Source organism: Vicugna pacos, chromosome 16, assembly GCF_048564905.1.
Source record: "Vicugna pacos chromosome 16, VicPac4, whole genome shotgun sequence".
In the NCBI taxonomy this organism is placed as follows: domain Eukaryota; kingdom Metazoa; phylum Chordata; class Mammalia; order Artiodactyla; family Camelidae; genus Vicugna; species Vicugna pacos.
In genome coordinates this window covers 33,751,015-33,763,767 of record NC_133002.1, presented here as the reverse complement: position 1 = coordinate 33,763,767, position 12,753 = coordinate 33,751,015, and the positions used below count along the sequence as shown (strand labels likewise).

At 43.0% G+C, this 12,753-nt stretch overlaps 1 protein-coding gene across 1 annotated transcript; it reads left to right on the top strand.

The window, feature by feature from the left end:
- The first annotated feature begins 1,395 nt into the window (after positions 1 to 1,395).
- Positions 1,396 to 11,531, top strand: CDC6 (cell division cycle 6). Its single transcript, XM_006214274.4, has 12 exons — positions 1,396 to 1,530; positions 2,310 to 2,500; positions 3,279 to 3,560; positions 3,685 to 3,884; positions 4,129 to 4,304; positions 4,711 to 4,817; positions 5,566 to 5,705; positions 6,236 to 6,336; positions 7,509 to 7,573; positions 9,789 to 9,991; positions 10,427 to 10,567; positions 10,850 to 11,531. Exons 2-12 carry the CDS (start codon positions 2,323 to 2,325, stop codon positions 10,937 to 10,939), a joined length of 1,683 nt encoding a protein of 560 aa, XP_006214336.1. The 5' UTR covers positions 1,396 to 1,530; positions 2,310 to 2,322; the 3' UTR covers positions 10,940 to 11,531.
- The last annotated feature ends 1,222 nt before the right edge of the window (positions 11,532 to 12,753 follow it).

The window sequence follows — 12,753 nt, the reverse complement described above, 5'->3', positions numbered from 1 at the left end:
AAGCCTTCCCAAAATGTGTTCCTTCACCACCTCCCTCTACTTTAGAACCTACATCTGTCTAATCCTCCCCCTATGTTTAATGGTCAGGAGTTTGATTTCCTGTCCGACTTCCTGAGTTCGAATTCCAGTTCTTCCACTTACTAGTTGTGTGACCTTGGGCAGATTTATTCAGCCCTTCTATTTCAGTCTCCTCATTTGTAAAATGGAAATAATTCCAACTTCACGGGGTGCCTGTGAGAATTAATAAGATGGTAAAATACCCGAGCTCAGTCCCTGGCATACACATAAGTACTCAGTATTGACTCTTATTAATCTCCTAAATGAACTAACTACAATTAACTTGATTGTAATACTGTAGTTTTCCTATGCCCTGGCTCTATTGTTCTATATCATTTGATATTGAAGGGTGCGCGATAAGTGTTGACCATCACCTACAATTGGGTTCTGGCTTTTAACAGAACCTGAAGCTTAGCTGGGTTATTAGCTCTGGAAGCTGGCCTGTAAATTACTGCTCTAATTTATATTTTTCATTAAAAGCTCAGCTTGCTATTTCTTTTATAGCGGTCTTCTCTGGCCCCGAAACCCTAGTGTTTAGCCATAAAAAAAAATTTTTTTAATTAGGGGCCATAATTCTCTCCACTCTCCACATTGCGTAGATTAATGGGATTAATGATGGGAAAGTGCAGAGATTTAATGGGATTAACGATAGGAAGGTGCACAGAATACCATATTCTCTTTGACAAAACAAAAGCAAAGGCCTGGCCCTCTTTCATCTTTGAAACAAATCAGGGAGATACTGCGATGAAACATAGTGTCTTTCTTTATGCAAGTGTACAACTTCACAAAAAAACACTGGTTGGGGAGTCAGGAAATTTGAGTCCTAAGCCACCAAGATTTCCCTGACCTCTAACCCTCTGCACATTTGCTTTGGGCCTTTCAGGGGTGAGCATTAGAAAAGCAAAGCGTCTAACATCCTATCTGGCACCCGGAACCGCCCAAATAATGGTAGGTATTATGTAGTAGCTCTCTGAAACTCTAGCCCATTAGGATAACGAAAACGGGTGCGTACGGCTGTGAGAAGGGGCACGAAAGAAGGGCGTGGGAATACAGTCGCGAGCGGCGAAGACCACATCTCCCGCCAGGCTTTGCGGCGGGGCAGGCCCGCCTTACTCAGCGTCGCCCCGGCGCAACCGCGCGTCTTTCCGCGGAGGCCCCGGATGTAGACGCCCGTGGGGGCTCAGTGGGCGCGGCCTCACGATGGCGCTGAGACCTGGGGCTCTCTTATTGGTTGTGCGCCTTCCGGCTTGATTGGCTGTGAAGGAGGGGGCGGTGGCCAAGGCGCGCGGCGCTCCGGCGACACCCAATCAGAAACGTGGCCGGGCTTTGGCGGGAGGCGGGAAAGCTGCGGCCGGGCAGATTTGGCGCGAGCGCGGCTGGGCTTTCCGGCTGCAGGTGTGGAGTGTGTCCGGGAGTTTGTGGTGGAGACTCCCTGAAGCTGTTTGCGGGAGACGGGAAAGATCTGGCACTGAGGTGACGCAGCCCTGTGAGGTGGAAAGGAGAGGGGGCCCGGGGCTCCGGGGGCAGCAGAGCTGGGCGAAGGGATGTGGCGAGGGCCACGGATTCCGATACAGCTCCAGGTGGAGTGAGAGGAGGACAGCTCAGATCGCGGGAGGGAGAGAGAGGAGGCCGGGGTAGGGAAGGGAGAGGTGCATCCTCGGAGTCGCCTGGCAGTTGTGCTGAGTGCTGCGGGAGAGAGATGTGGCGGAGTGGGGCTGAGAGTCAGGTAGAGCGGGGACTGAGTGCAGAGTGAGGACTTGGGGAAGACGGTTAAAGTGGGAGGCTGCTGGGCTAAGCTGAGGATAATGATCTACCCCGTGCCTGGAGCCAGGGGATTAGAAATCCTACAGAAACCAGTTATAATTAACTTCTTAACTGCACCGCTCAAGTGCTTAAAAAATTGAGTCTGGAGACAGAATGCCTGGTCTTACATCCTGCTTTGCTGTGACGTTGGGCCTCTCTGCCTCTCAGTTTTCTTATCTATAAGTTAAAGATAATAATAGTACCAATCTCTAAGGTGGTTGTAAAACTTACATGAGCTTAAATGCTCATGACAGCTTTTTACACGTAGTAGGTGGACAAGGTGTTCGCTCTTGTTGCAAAGATTTGGATGAGACACAGAACTAAATGCTAAAATGTTGTCATAATATAATTTACTTATGAAGTGGGTGTTGATCAACGGTGTAAGTTCTGTGTTACTTTTCCTTCACTTTTACATATTGACTGGCTGTCTTGTTCTCTTTTGTGCCCAGCTGTGTTGCCATCATGCCTCAAACCCGATCCCAGTCACAGGCTACAATCAGTTTTCCAAAAAAGAAACTGTCTCGGACATTGGACAAACCTAAAAACTCCGGTGACAGCAAACTAGAACTGACAAATGTCCAGGCCATACCCTGTTCTCCTTGTGCAAAACTTCTGCCTCTCAGCCCCAGAAAACGTCTAGGTAAGCTATCCAATATTTAAATACAACTTTTTTGACTGTTAGCGCTTGACCTCTTTCCGCAATAAGATGCCTTTGAAACGGCTTTCTGAGTTGAGTTAAGACCAGTCTATTCCCTTTGGTTATTTTCAGAATGGTCACTAAGTGCTTTCTGAACTTCAGAGTTAAGCTACTTATTGAAGTCCCTTTCTGAACTACTTAATAGATCTGATCTTCAATTCCTTAATAAACTTGTTTCTATTGGTGTTTTAAATGACCTTGCAGTTTAGTTATACAGTATTTTGAAACTTGCCTCGGTAGTTGTGAAGTTAAGAGAAACGTGACAGTTCTTATTTTATAACAGTGGTTGGTAATCCTTGTTTTAGATCATCTGTTTTTTATTAGGGGGTGATTTGGCAATATCTGGAGACATTTTTAGTTATCATAACCGAGGGGGTGCTACTGACATAGTGGATAAAGGCCAGGGATGCTGCAATGCACAGGACAGTCCCCGACAATGAAGAGTTATTTAGCCCAAGATATCAGTGGTGCCCAGGTTGAGAAACTCTGTTTTAGAGCAATCCTAGAATTTAATTCCACTAAAACCCACTTGGTTTCTACCAAATAGTAGTAAGACTCAGTAGTGCCATCTGGTGGCTAGTGTTTGCTTCTGGATGAGAGGCATTTTATTTTGGTGGTTCTGGCTGAGGTAGAAAGAAATTCACCTCTTCTGGGGGGGATGCAGGGACCTTCCCAAGTCCACTGCTAAGAATGACCACGTTTTGATTTTAATACATTTCAGGTGACGACAACCTGTGTAACACGCCCCATTTACCTCCCTGTTCTCCACCAAAGCAAGGCAAGAAAGAGAATGGGCCCCCTCGCTCACATACCCCTAAGGGGCGTAGATTGGTATTTGACAATCAGCTGACAGTTAAGTCTCCCAACAAAAGAGAACAAGCCAGAGTTCACCCAAACAAAACACGTTCCTCAATTCGAAAATGTGAAGACATCACAACAAATTCTGAGCAGAGATGTTCGCTGGAGAAGGAATCTGCATGTATGAGACTGTTCAAGCAAGAAGGTTTGTTCTTACGTGGCAGCTATTCACGCAGCCTTGTAAACAAGGCTGGCGATTCCAAGTGAAACCCAGTGGGTCTTCTCGGTCACCTCTGTTGTGTCTAATTGTCCTTTCATGTCTGGCACAGGCACTTGCTACCAGCAAGCAAAGCAGGTCCTGACTACAGCTGTCCCGGATCAGCTGCCTGCCAGGGAAAAGGAGATGGATGTCATCCGGAATTTCCTGAGGGAGCACATCTGTGGGAAAAAAGCTGGAAGTCTTTATCTTTCTGGTGCTCCTGGAACTGGAAAAACTGCCTGCCTAAGCCGAATTCTGCAAGAGCTCAAGGTACATTGAGAGCCTGAATTATGCTCTTGCTAAAATGACACTGATTATTAAAGGTTAAGAAAGAGTAGAAGTGCTTAGGGGATTGAAGTTTCCCCCCCAATAAGACACTTCATTTTCCTGTCTAAATCTTTCCCAGTGAAAGTGGAGCTTATTCTTTTGCATGCTGTTAACTCTTTAAAGACACCCCAGGTTCTATCAAATTTTTATCCAAGGCAAAGTAACTCGTATGTTTGCATTTTTCTAGAAGGAACTGAAAGGCTTTAAAACAATCATGCTGAATTGCATGTCCTTGAGGAGTGCCCAGGCTGTATTCCCAGCCATTGCCCAGGAGGTTTGTCAGGAAGAAGTATACAGGCCAGCTGGGAAGGACATGATGAGGAAACTGGAAAACCATATGACTGCGGAGAAGGGCCCCATGATGTAAGCATTGCTCTGCTGCATGTTGCTCTGTGAAAATCTGCAAGGTCTATTGCCCACAAACTCGCATTCTTGCCTCTTGAATTTAATCCATTTGTTCATAAAAAGAACATTTCCTATATTTGCTTTAGGAGAGGTAGTTACATAAGCTTAAAGGGAAAGAAGAAGGGGGGAAAAAACCTTCTAATTTTAAATTGGGAAATAATGTTTTTAAATGAAATGCTTGAAAAACCTGTATGTTTTTTGGTGATGGCAGGGGTATCATCGTAACAGTGACTGGAGATAGGACATATCGGGATCTTCAAACTGGTCTCAGCTATAGGAATGTGACCTAGAGTCAGCCCAGACCAAACAGTTTGGAGAGTTAAGAAGGTGAATGGGGATACTAATTGTTTCTCTTTCTATGTAGTGTGTTGGTGTTGGACGAGATGGATCAGCTGGACAGCAAAGGGCAAGATGTACTCTACACACTGTTTGAATGGCCATGGCTAACCAGTTCTCGATTGGTGCTGATTGGTTAGTGCCCTGTTGTTAATGTTACTTGGTGGTCCTAAAGACCTCTTTTTTTCAATCTCTTCAGTTTATTTATCACCTATTATTTTATCTTAAACCAGCTTTCTGCTTATCAAAATAAGAAAGTTACTATAAAATAGTAACCTTAACTAAGGCAAATCAATTTTGTTAATTCTGAATAAAAATGATAATACTTGGGAGGGATAGATTAGGAGTTTGGGATTAATGATATTTCTTACTATATATAAAATAGATAAACAACAAGGACCTGCTGTACAGCACAGGGAACTATATTCAATTTCTGGTTATGAGCTATAGTGGAATAGAATCTGAAAATATATACATGTGTATACATGTATAACTGATTCGCTTTGCTGTGCATGTGAAACTAATATTGTAAATCAACTATACTTCAATAAAAAATAAGAATTAAAAATTTTTTTTCAAAAATAAAGATGTGACCAATGATTCAAAACAAAACAAAAAGACGTAATACTGCATTTCAGAGACAATTGGTTTTTAGAGTGTCTGATCCTGCTTCTCAGTGAACAATTCTAAACCTACCTTGAAAAGAGCATTGTATGAATATTGTGTACACCTCACCTAATGAGTATTGGGGGGTGGGAGCAAGTGGAAAGCACACTGGAATGCTGGGTTATAACTGGAAATTTTATTCAGCTTTCAGAGGATTTAGTTTTCCTTTTAGGATGGTTTGACCAGTGGTGATTAGTGTTATTTATCTCCTCCTCAGGTATTGCTAATACTCTGGATCTCACAGACAGAATTCTGCCAAGGCTTCAAGCTAGAGAAAAATGTAAGCCACAGCTGTTGAACTTCCCACCTTACACCAAAAATCAGATAGCCACTATCTTGCAGGATCGACTTAATCAGGTGAGTGTCAACTGTTGTACCAAGTTCTGTGTTCCTTGTATCACATGTGAAAGGGAAACTGAACAATAGGTCTAAAATATTTTGCTTTGATTGTTACTCCAAGGGAGTTCCTAGGAGCCATCCATAGTGAGAACATTTTCATATGAATTTCCACCCATTGTTCCATTTATTGGATGCCTCAGTGTCGGAATAAAAATAGTAAGAGTTAGAGGAATCATCCACATACTTCTCTAATGGCCTTTAAACACAGGGCCTGAAGAAGCACTTTCTCCTTTGTAAATGACCAAGTAGATTCTATTTTAGTTTAGTTTTGCTAATTTAAGTTTCAGTTGCTTTTTTCCCCTTCGTGAACCTCTGCCCCATTCCTACAAAATACTTAAATGTATAAACTCTCCATTTACTTATAAGCAGAAAAGGCATCTCTTAGACCCTAAAGGTTGGTGCATCAAGTTTAGACTTAAGTGTGAAAATACTTATACAGAGGGGGAATCTTCTGGTTCAAACTATCGTCTTCTGTGTCTTGTCCAAAGGCATCTAAAGATCAGGTTCTGGATAACGCTGCTATTCAGTTCTGTGCCCGCAAAGTCTCCGCTGTTTCAGGAGATGTTCGCAAAGCACTAGATGTTTGCAGGTGAGTTATGGCACTGTTGGCTGCTTTTATTAAAAAAAGAAATGCTGCTAATTGTCTCATGTAACTCAAGTGAATGTGGCTTACGAGTCTCCATTCTGCCACTTTTTATGCTCAGAAAGGAGGACTTGTTTCTCAGTGGGGAGCTCTGCATTTCCACCGTGTTAATGTCTGAAACATTATCAGTCCATTACCTACAGAGGGAGAAACAAATGAGATGTTGCTGGCACTCCCTGTGGTGATTATAGATTGGTTAATTACATTTGTATTAAAAAAGACTCCAGTTTACTTTTCCATTAGCTGGTCTCAAGCAGGTTTATTTATGGACCTGAACCATCTTTGCCTTGAGACTTTTTTTTCCTTCCTTTGCTTTTGTGAGCACCCCTTCCTCCAGTTGGTGGTCCCCCACAGTTGTACTCCAGGTCTCTCTCTCCCTTCCCACCCCCCTGCCCCTCCTGCTGGGGGAGCCTCTGTGCTGACTGATGAAATTTCTTCCTTCCCAGTAGGGACACTGGGTCCATTAAAATGATACTTGCTGTGCTGGCCCACTAGTCCAACCTCCCCCTACTGCCATGCAGAAGATCCAGGTCTGGCTTATGGCTTCCTGTGGGCAAAGTAGTTTGGAGAGAGCAGTGGGAGAGTAAGCTCTTCCTATTGCTAGATGGTGTGATCCTGGTTTTGAAAGTTTCCCCTAGTCAGCAAACTACTTGGGTAAAGACTGAGGCTCTGAGCAATAGTGATGTAGGCCGGTGTGTAGGCCGGTGTTTAGCCTACCTGTATCCTGTGTATATGTAACAGCAGACTCTCCTTTTAGGTCTGCTGTGGATGGATGGTACTGGCTTTCTTTAGTCAATCACCCATGCTACATATCTTCCCCCATCCATGACATTTTCTCTTGGTCCAAAATGTTATCATTGGCTCAATGTATGATCACTTTATTGGCATCTATAAGAGGAAACCGTGTAGTGTTGAAGTTTCTCAGATTTCCTGGTCCATGAATTATTTCAAGGCAATTCATTCTTCTTAAGCTGAGACATAATCCAGTTTTGTTTGAGGGCTTTAAAATTATAAAACAGGTTGCTTTCTGTTAATGTGACTGTTTTGAGCTTGGTGGTTTGGTGTAGTGTTTGGTTTGGCTCAGCCTAAATTAATTTTAGAAATTTTATTTTATATAGGAGAGCTATTGAAATCGTAGAGTCGGATGTCAAAAGACAGACTATCCTCAAACCACTGTCTGAATGTAAGTAGTTTATCTCCTTTCTATCTTCTTTTATAATTGGAGGCTTAACTTTCCTGAGGAAAGAGTAGAAAGATGAAATGAGCATAGTTAAATCCACACTCACCCCCTCATGTGTGTGTGCGCGTGTCTGTGTTTTGCATCAATTTCATCTACTTTATTTCAAGCCTGCCTGCCAGTGCTATAATCCATGCATTGCTGGAAATGAGTTCTCCAGGGTGTTATGTGAATGGTTGGGACAGAGTCAGTTTTCTTTCCAAGCTCTAGGAATGAAAGCTAGACAATAAGTTTGCATCAACTTCTCTCTGGGTACTTACATTGAATTCACCTTAGGTCTCAGAACAGGTGAAAGCAAAGCCTGGTAAATAAGGGTCACACAGGGAAAGAATTGAGTTTCACTTGGAATATTGCAAGCCTTTCAACAGGTGGAAGAGGGTGGAGTTTCAAAGATGGTATTGCGACAGTAAACTACAGGCTATCACAAAAATGACAGAATTAATTTTCTTTTCCCTCAACCTTGTTCTCTTAGCTACAGCAGATGTCAAATGGCCATGAACTGCATATCTTGTGTGTAACATCCCCTGTTCATCTTAGAAACAGGACAGTCTGATTTGATTGTTTCTTCCTTCCCTCCTGCACTGGTTAAGAGCTACTAAAATTGTTTCTAGCACTATAAATATAGTTCCACAGAAAACACTTCTCATCAACTTGTTGAAAGAAAATTAATAGAAGTATTTCAGAAGGAGCCAAACTTAGTGGTTGAGTTGATGGTGGGTAATATCTGCCAGTGCACAGACTAGATACTGGCTTCTCTTCAGCTTTTCACAGGGTTCCCTTTTTCCCTACCAATAACACTTAGGCTTGTCAGTGGCCCCCGTGAGCGCCTCTGGCACACATATAACTAAAAGAGGTAGTGAATTCCTGTCTTTTGACATCTGGTAGGTGTGGTTAGCTTTTAATGGTTCTAGAAAGCTATAGGGAGACTGACTTCAACCAGATGTAAGAAGACGCTTTTCAATAAACAGCACTAATTGGACTTTGACAGAGAGCGGGCGCCCCATTTAATGATACTCAAAAGTTGGACAGGCGACCACTTGCTGGAATTACTTTAGAAGGGGCTCAGCCATTGGGTAGGGAGCAAGGAAAGACCTAAATTCCTTTCAACTTTAAGGTTCTGCTTCTTGGTCGCGGATCTCCAGTGTCTCCTCTACAATGAGTCGTCGGCAGTGTCCCGTTTGTGGCAGTGACATCGAAGCAAATTGTTGTCAGACAGCCAACTTGGTCTCAGGAAGTAACTTTAGGCAAAGGTTGTTACAGAGCAAATCCCTCCTCTGTCTTGCAATTCCAGCATCTCCACACAATGAGGCCGTAGTCCTCTGCACCTTGTTGGCAGCCTCCCAACCTCCAGCCTCTGAGATGGTGCTATCTGCTAAGATATCCAATGCCATTTTCTCAAGTGTTGCTCTACTGTAGATCAGCCCAGGCAAGTGAACCAAACCTCAGAGGTCATTTGGGGAGGCTATCCAGAGGCCATATGTATGATTGTCCACATTTTGCCACTCAGTTGATTCAAAATATTAAGTAATTTTTCCAACCTTTTAAAATTACCAGGCCCCAGGGTGGAGTATAGCTCAGTGGTAGAGCGTGTGCTTAGCATGCACAAGGTCCTGGGTTCAATCCTCAGTACCTCCATTAAATAATAAATAAATATACCTAATTGTCTCCCCCCTAAATAAATAAATGTAAATAATAAAACCTAATTGCCCACCCCCTAAAAAAGTAAATAAAAACTTAAAAAAAAGTTAAAAAAGAAAATAAAATTACCAGGTGCAATCATCTTTGCTTCAAGATTCTATTATCCCTCTTGGCCTTTGAGCTATCAGGAACTTCCAAGGCAGAGTCCGTTAGTTCTCCATCGGTCCTTATTCTTTCATGAGGTAGATTTTGTCTCTCTGACACTAAGTTGCATTCTACAGGATAAAACAGCTCACCATTCTGCCCAGAAAAAGAATAACCCTACTTTCCAATTCATCTCACATTTTGACATCTTTCTGAGGATCACGCTGTCTCTCATCCTTTGGCTTCTAGTTACAGAATTGGAACCTCTGCCACCCCATGACTGCTCTTGAATTTCTTTCAACTGAAGCTTAGTATCATCTGTCTCAATACCCACAATATTAAAAAAAATGTAATTAAGCTTGATTTATTTGCTTTATAGGTAAATCACCCTCTGAGTCACTGGTTCCCAAGCGGGTTGGTGTTATTCACATATCACAAGTCATTTCAGAAGTTGATGGAAACAGAATGACTTTGAGCCAAGACGGAGCACACGATTCCTTCCCTCTTCAGCAGAAGATCTTGGTCTGCTCTTTGCTGCTCCTGACCAGACAGTTGAAAATCAAAGAGGTCACTCTGGGGAAGGTTAGTTGGGAATCTCAGCAGATGGAGCTGGGGTGGAGATGACAATCTGCTTTGCTGAGCAGATATTTTCCAAAAGGCCTGTCTTGCTCCAGCTGATATGAATTAAAAATGGATCTTAACAATAAGAGTAAGTACTGGTATCACATAAAAGGCAGCTGACTTTATTTCCCTTGGGTTGTGGTTGAGAATTTACCATTAATCTCCCCTTCACTTCTGCCTCTCCCTGTGAAATATATAAAGCCCCTTTCCTGCATTACAGGATAGGTTTTTGGCATTGTCTCCATAATGCCTTTTTGAGGATTTTATTGAAAAGAAGGAGAATTAGGGTATTCCGATAACTGTTTTGCAAACCCAGACTCACATTTTTTAAAGGATCACAAGGTTACAAGAAATATGACTTACAAGCAACATTTGTTCTCCCTTGTTTCCTCCCAGTTATTTGAAGCCTATAGTAACGTCTGTCGCAAACAGCAGGTGGCAGCTGTGGACCAGTCAGAGTGTTTGTCACTTTCAGGGCTCCTGGAGGCCAGGGGCATTTTCGGATTGAAGAAAAACAAGGAAACCCGCTTCACAAAGGTACAGTGAACTGCTTCTTTGTGACATTGCTTTTAATCGTCCTGCTCTGGAGAGCTTACCTTTTGCTAAAGATTTTTAATGGACTGCAATTAGATAAATAATTTTTTTGTTAAGGTGTGTGAAGGCAGGGCTGTAGTATGAATGAGATTTTTTTTCAGGCCATTGGAAAAGCAGTGTTTAACTTGCTTGCCTCTTGTGAGACAAGTTTAACATGGTAGAAGTTTGCATAGTAAAAACTTTGTGAGTTCTCCACTGTGAAAATTCCTTTTCTCTTCTTTCCAGGTGTCTTTGAAGATTGAAGAGAAGGAAATAGAGCATGCTCTGAAAGACAGAGCTTTAGTTGGAAATATCTTAGCTACTGGATTGCCTTAAATTCTCTTCTTTTATACCAATACCCACGTGAAAGTATCCAGCCGACATTTGAGAGAGCGATGAAGTCTTCATTTTAGTACTTTATACACTCATGTCTGAAAACAAACATGACCTTTTTTACCTAAAGCTGATAAAAATTTAATCTGTAGATTCATGAATATTAGCACAGAATAATATCTTTGGGTCTTATTATGTTCATGCATAAAAAACTATGAAGTAGACCCTTTTAGTTACATTCGCTACCTCTGTCACTAGCGTGTCGCTAACCAGGAGGCTTGCAAGTATACAGATTTATGTTGTGGAAAATGCGCATATTTACTTCTTCGTTTCCTCAGACATTAGTGTATTTTAAAGAACTTTGGGACTAGACGAAGAAGAATGAAAAAGGATGACACAGGAAAATAAGTCCACATGGAGATGTGGAGGACACTTTGATCAAAGAACGTATTTCTTTTTGGAGTGTTCCCGTTGCAAATACCTCCACATTGTGACATTTTAAAGACTCACTGAGTTTCTTGGGCACTCCCAAGGTCGTGCGGGTGCTCAGGAGAATGTGACTTTACAGATTGTGAATATATTTATTTTCAAGCTGCGTTCTTTGTCTTTTTAAGCAAACACATTGCAAGAGAGCTCAAACTTGCAGAAAGCAATGGGACAGTTCCTCCCCAGACTATCCCACAGCCCTAGCTGCCCTCAGACGAAGCCATTTCTTTCCGAACACCTTAGCTTGGGGTAGTGTTTTTGTCTAAACCTCCTATTTTCCCAGTCTTATTAGATAAATTGATCCATATGGTTACTCAAGTCTCACCTTTTCTGGGTTTGGCTTCCAGTGGCATTAAATAGCAATTTGTGGCGGGGACGCCAGAGGGCACACTTATAACACTGACTACCTGGAAAGTGCAGGCATTGGGCTGGGGTAGTTTGGAGGGAAGGGGAAAAAAAAAAACTTCAGTTTGATTGTTTTGGGAGATTGTTGTACTTTTATAACTCGAGCAAATTCTTGGCATGCAAACTATGTGCGATATGCATGGTCTGAGAGCCAGTGTCTGAGACTGCTGCTCCCTGGGCTCTTCCGTCTCCCCCTGCCTTTCTGACATGGCCTGAGTTTGGGAACTTGATATGTGTACAAATGATCTGTTGGCCACTGTTTCATTCATGCTGCCCACTGTATCCTTGCAATGTGATCTGAGCTACAGCAGGTGGTACGGGATGGGAGAAAGACATGGAGAGAGCCCTCTGAAATGAACACTACCCACTGGTGTGTGTGCAGCAGAGCGGAGTCTGTAGACAGGAGTCTGAATGACTCACCCTCACACGCCTTTATTAGTGCATTCATTCCCTCTGAGAGCAATTTGCGAGTGGAGAACACAGCCCTATACCTCGAAGCTCGGAGTGTGTTCAGGGCTATAAGGGTTAATAAGCATAATTGCAGAGATTGTCCGAAGGCTGATGGAAAGCAGAGACTGAACGGGATTGAGAACAGATGCGAGGCTTGATTTAAATTACATTTTATTGGATGCTGCAGCCTTAAGAGACGTGACTGCTTTACAGTTTGTTTCCACACTGTGGGCAGCTGCTGTCTGTTCTGTGTCCACAGTAGGATCCTGCCCAGAAAGGAGCGGCCTCCCCACCTTGTTGTGTTTGAGGCTTGGCGCCTTCCTCTAAACTGCAGGGCTGGAGTCAGGAACATGGCTTGACTCGCAGTGGGGCTGCTATGTATCCTCCACGGCTCTGGGCCAAGATCGCATTTGCAGAGTCAAAGGGGCCAAATTTCTTCCCCCTCTACCTCCTTTCTCTCCCTTTCCCCTGGTATT

Excerpts from the sequence above, each read along its gene's own strand:
- CDC6 (XM_006214274.4), top strand. The coding sequence starts at position 2,323 with ATGCCTCAAACCCGATCCCAGTCACAGGCTACAATCAGTTTTCCAAAA. Across the intron at positions 3,885-4,128 it reads GAATTCTGCAAGAGCTCAAG|AAGGAACTGAAAGGCTTTAA; the intron begins GTACATTGAGAG and ends GCATTTTTCTAG. Across the intron at positions 7,574-9,788 it reads CCTCAAACCACTGTCTGAAT|GTAAATCACCCTCTGAGTCA; the intron begins GTAAGTAGTTTA and ends TTTGCTTTATAG.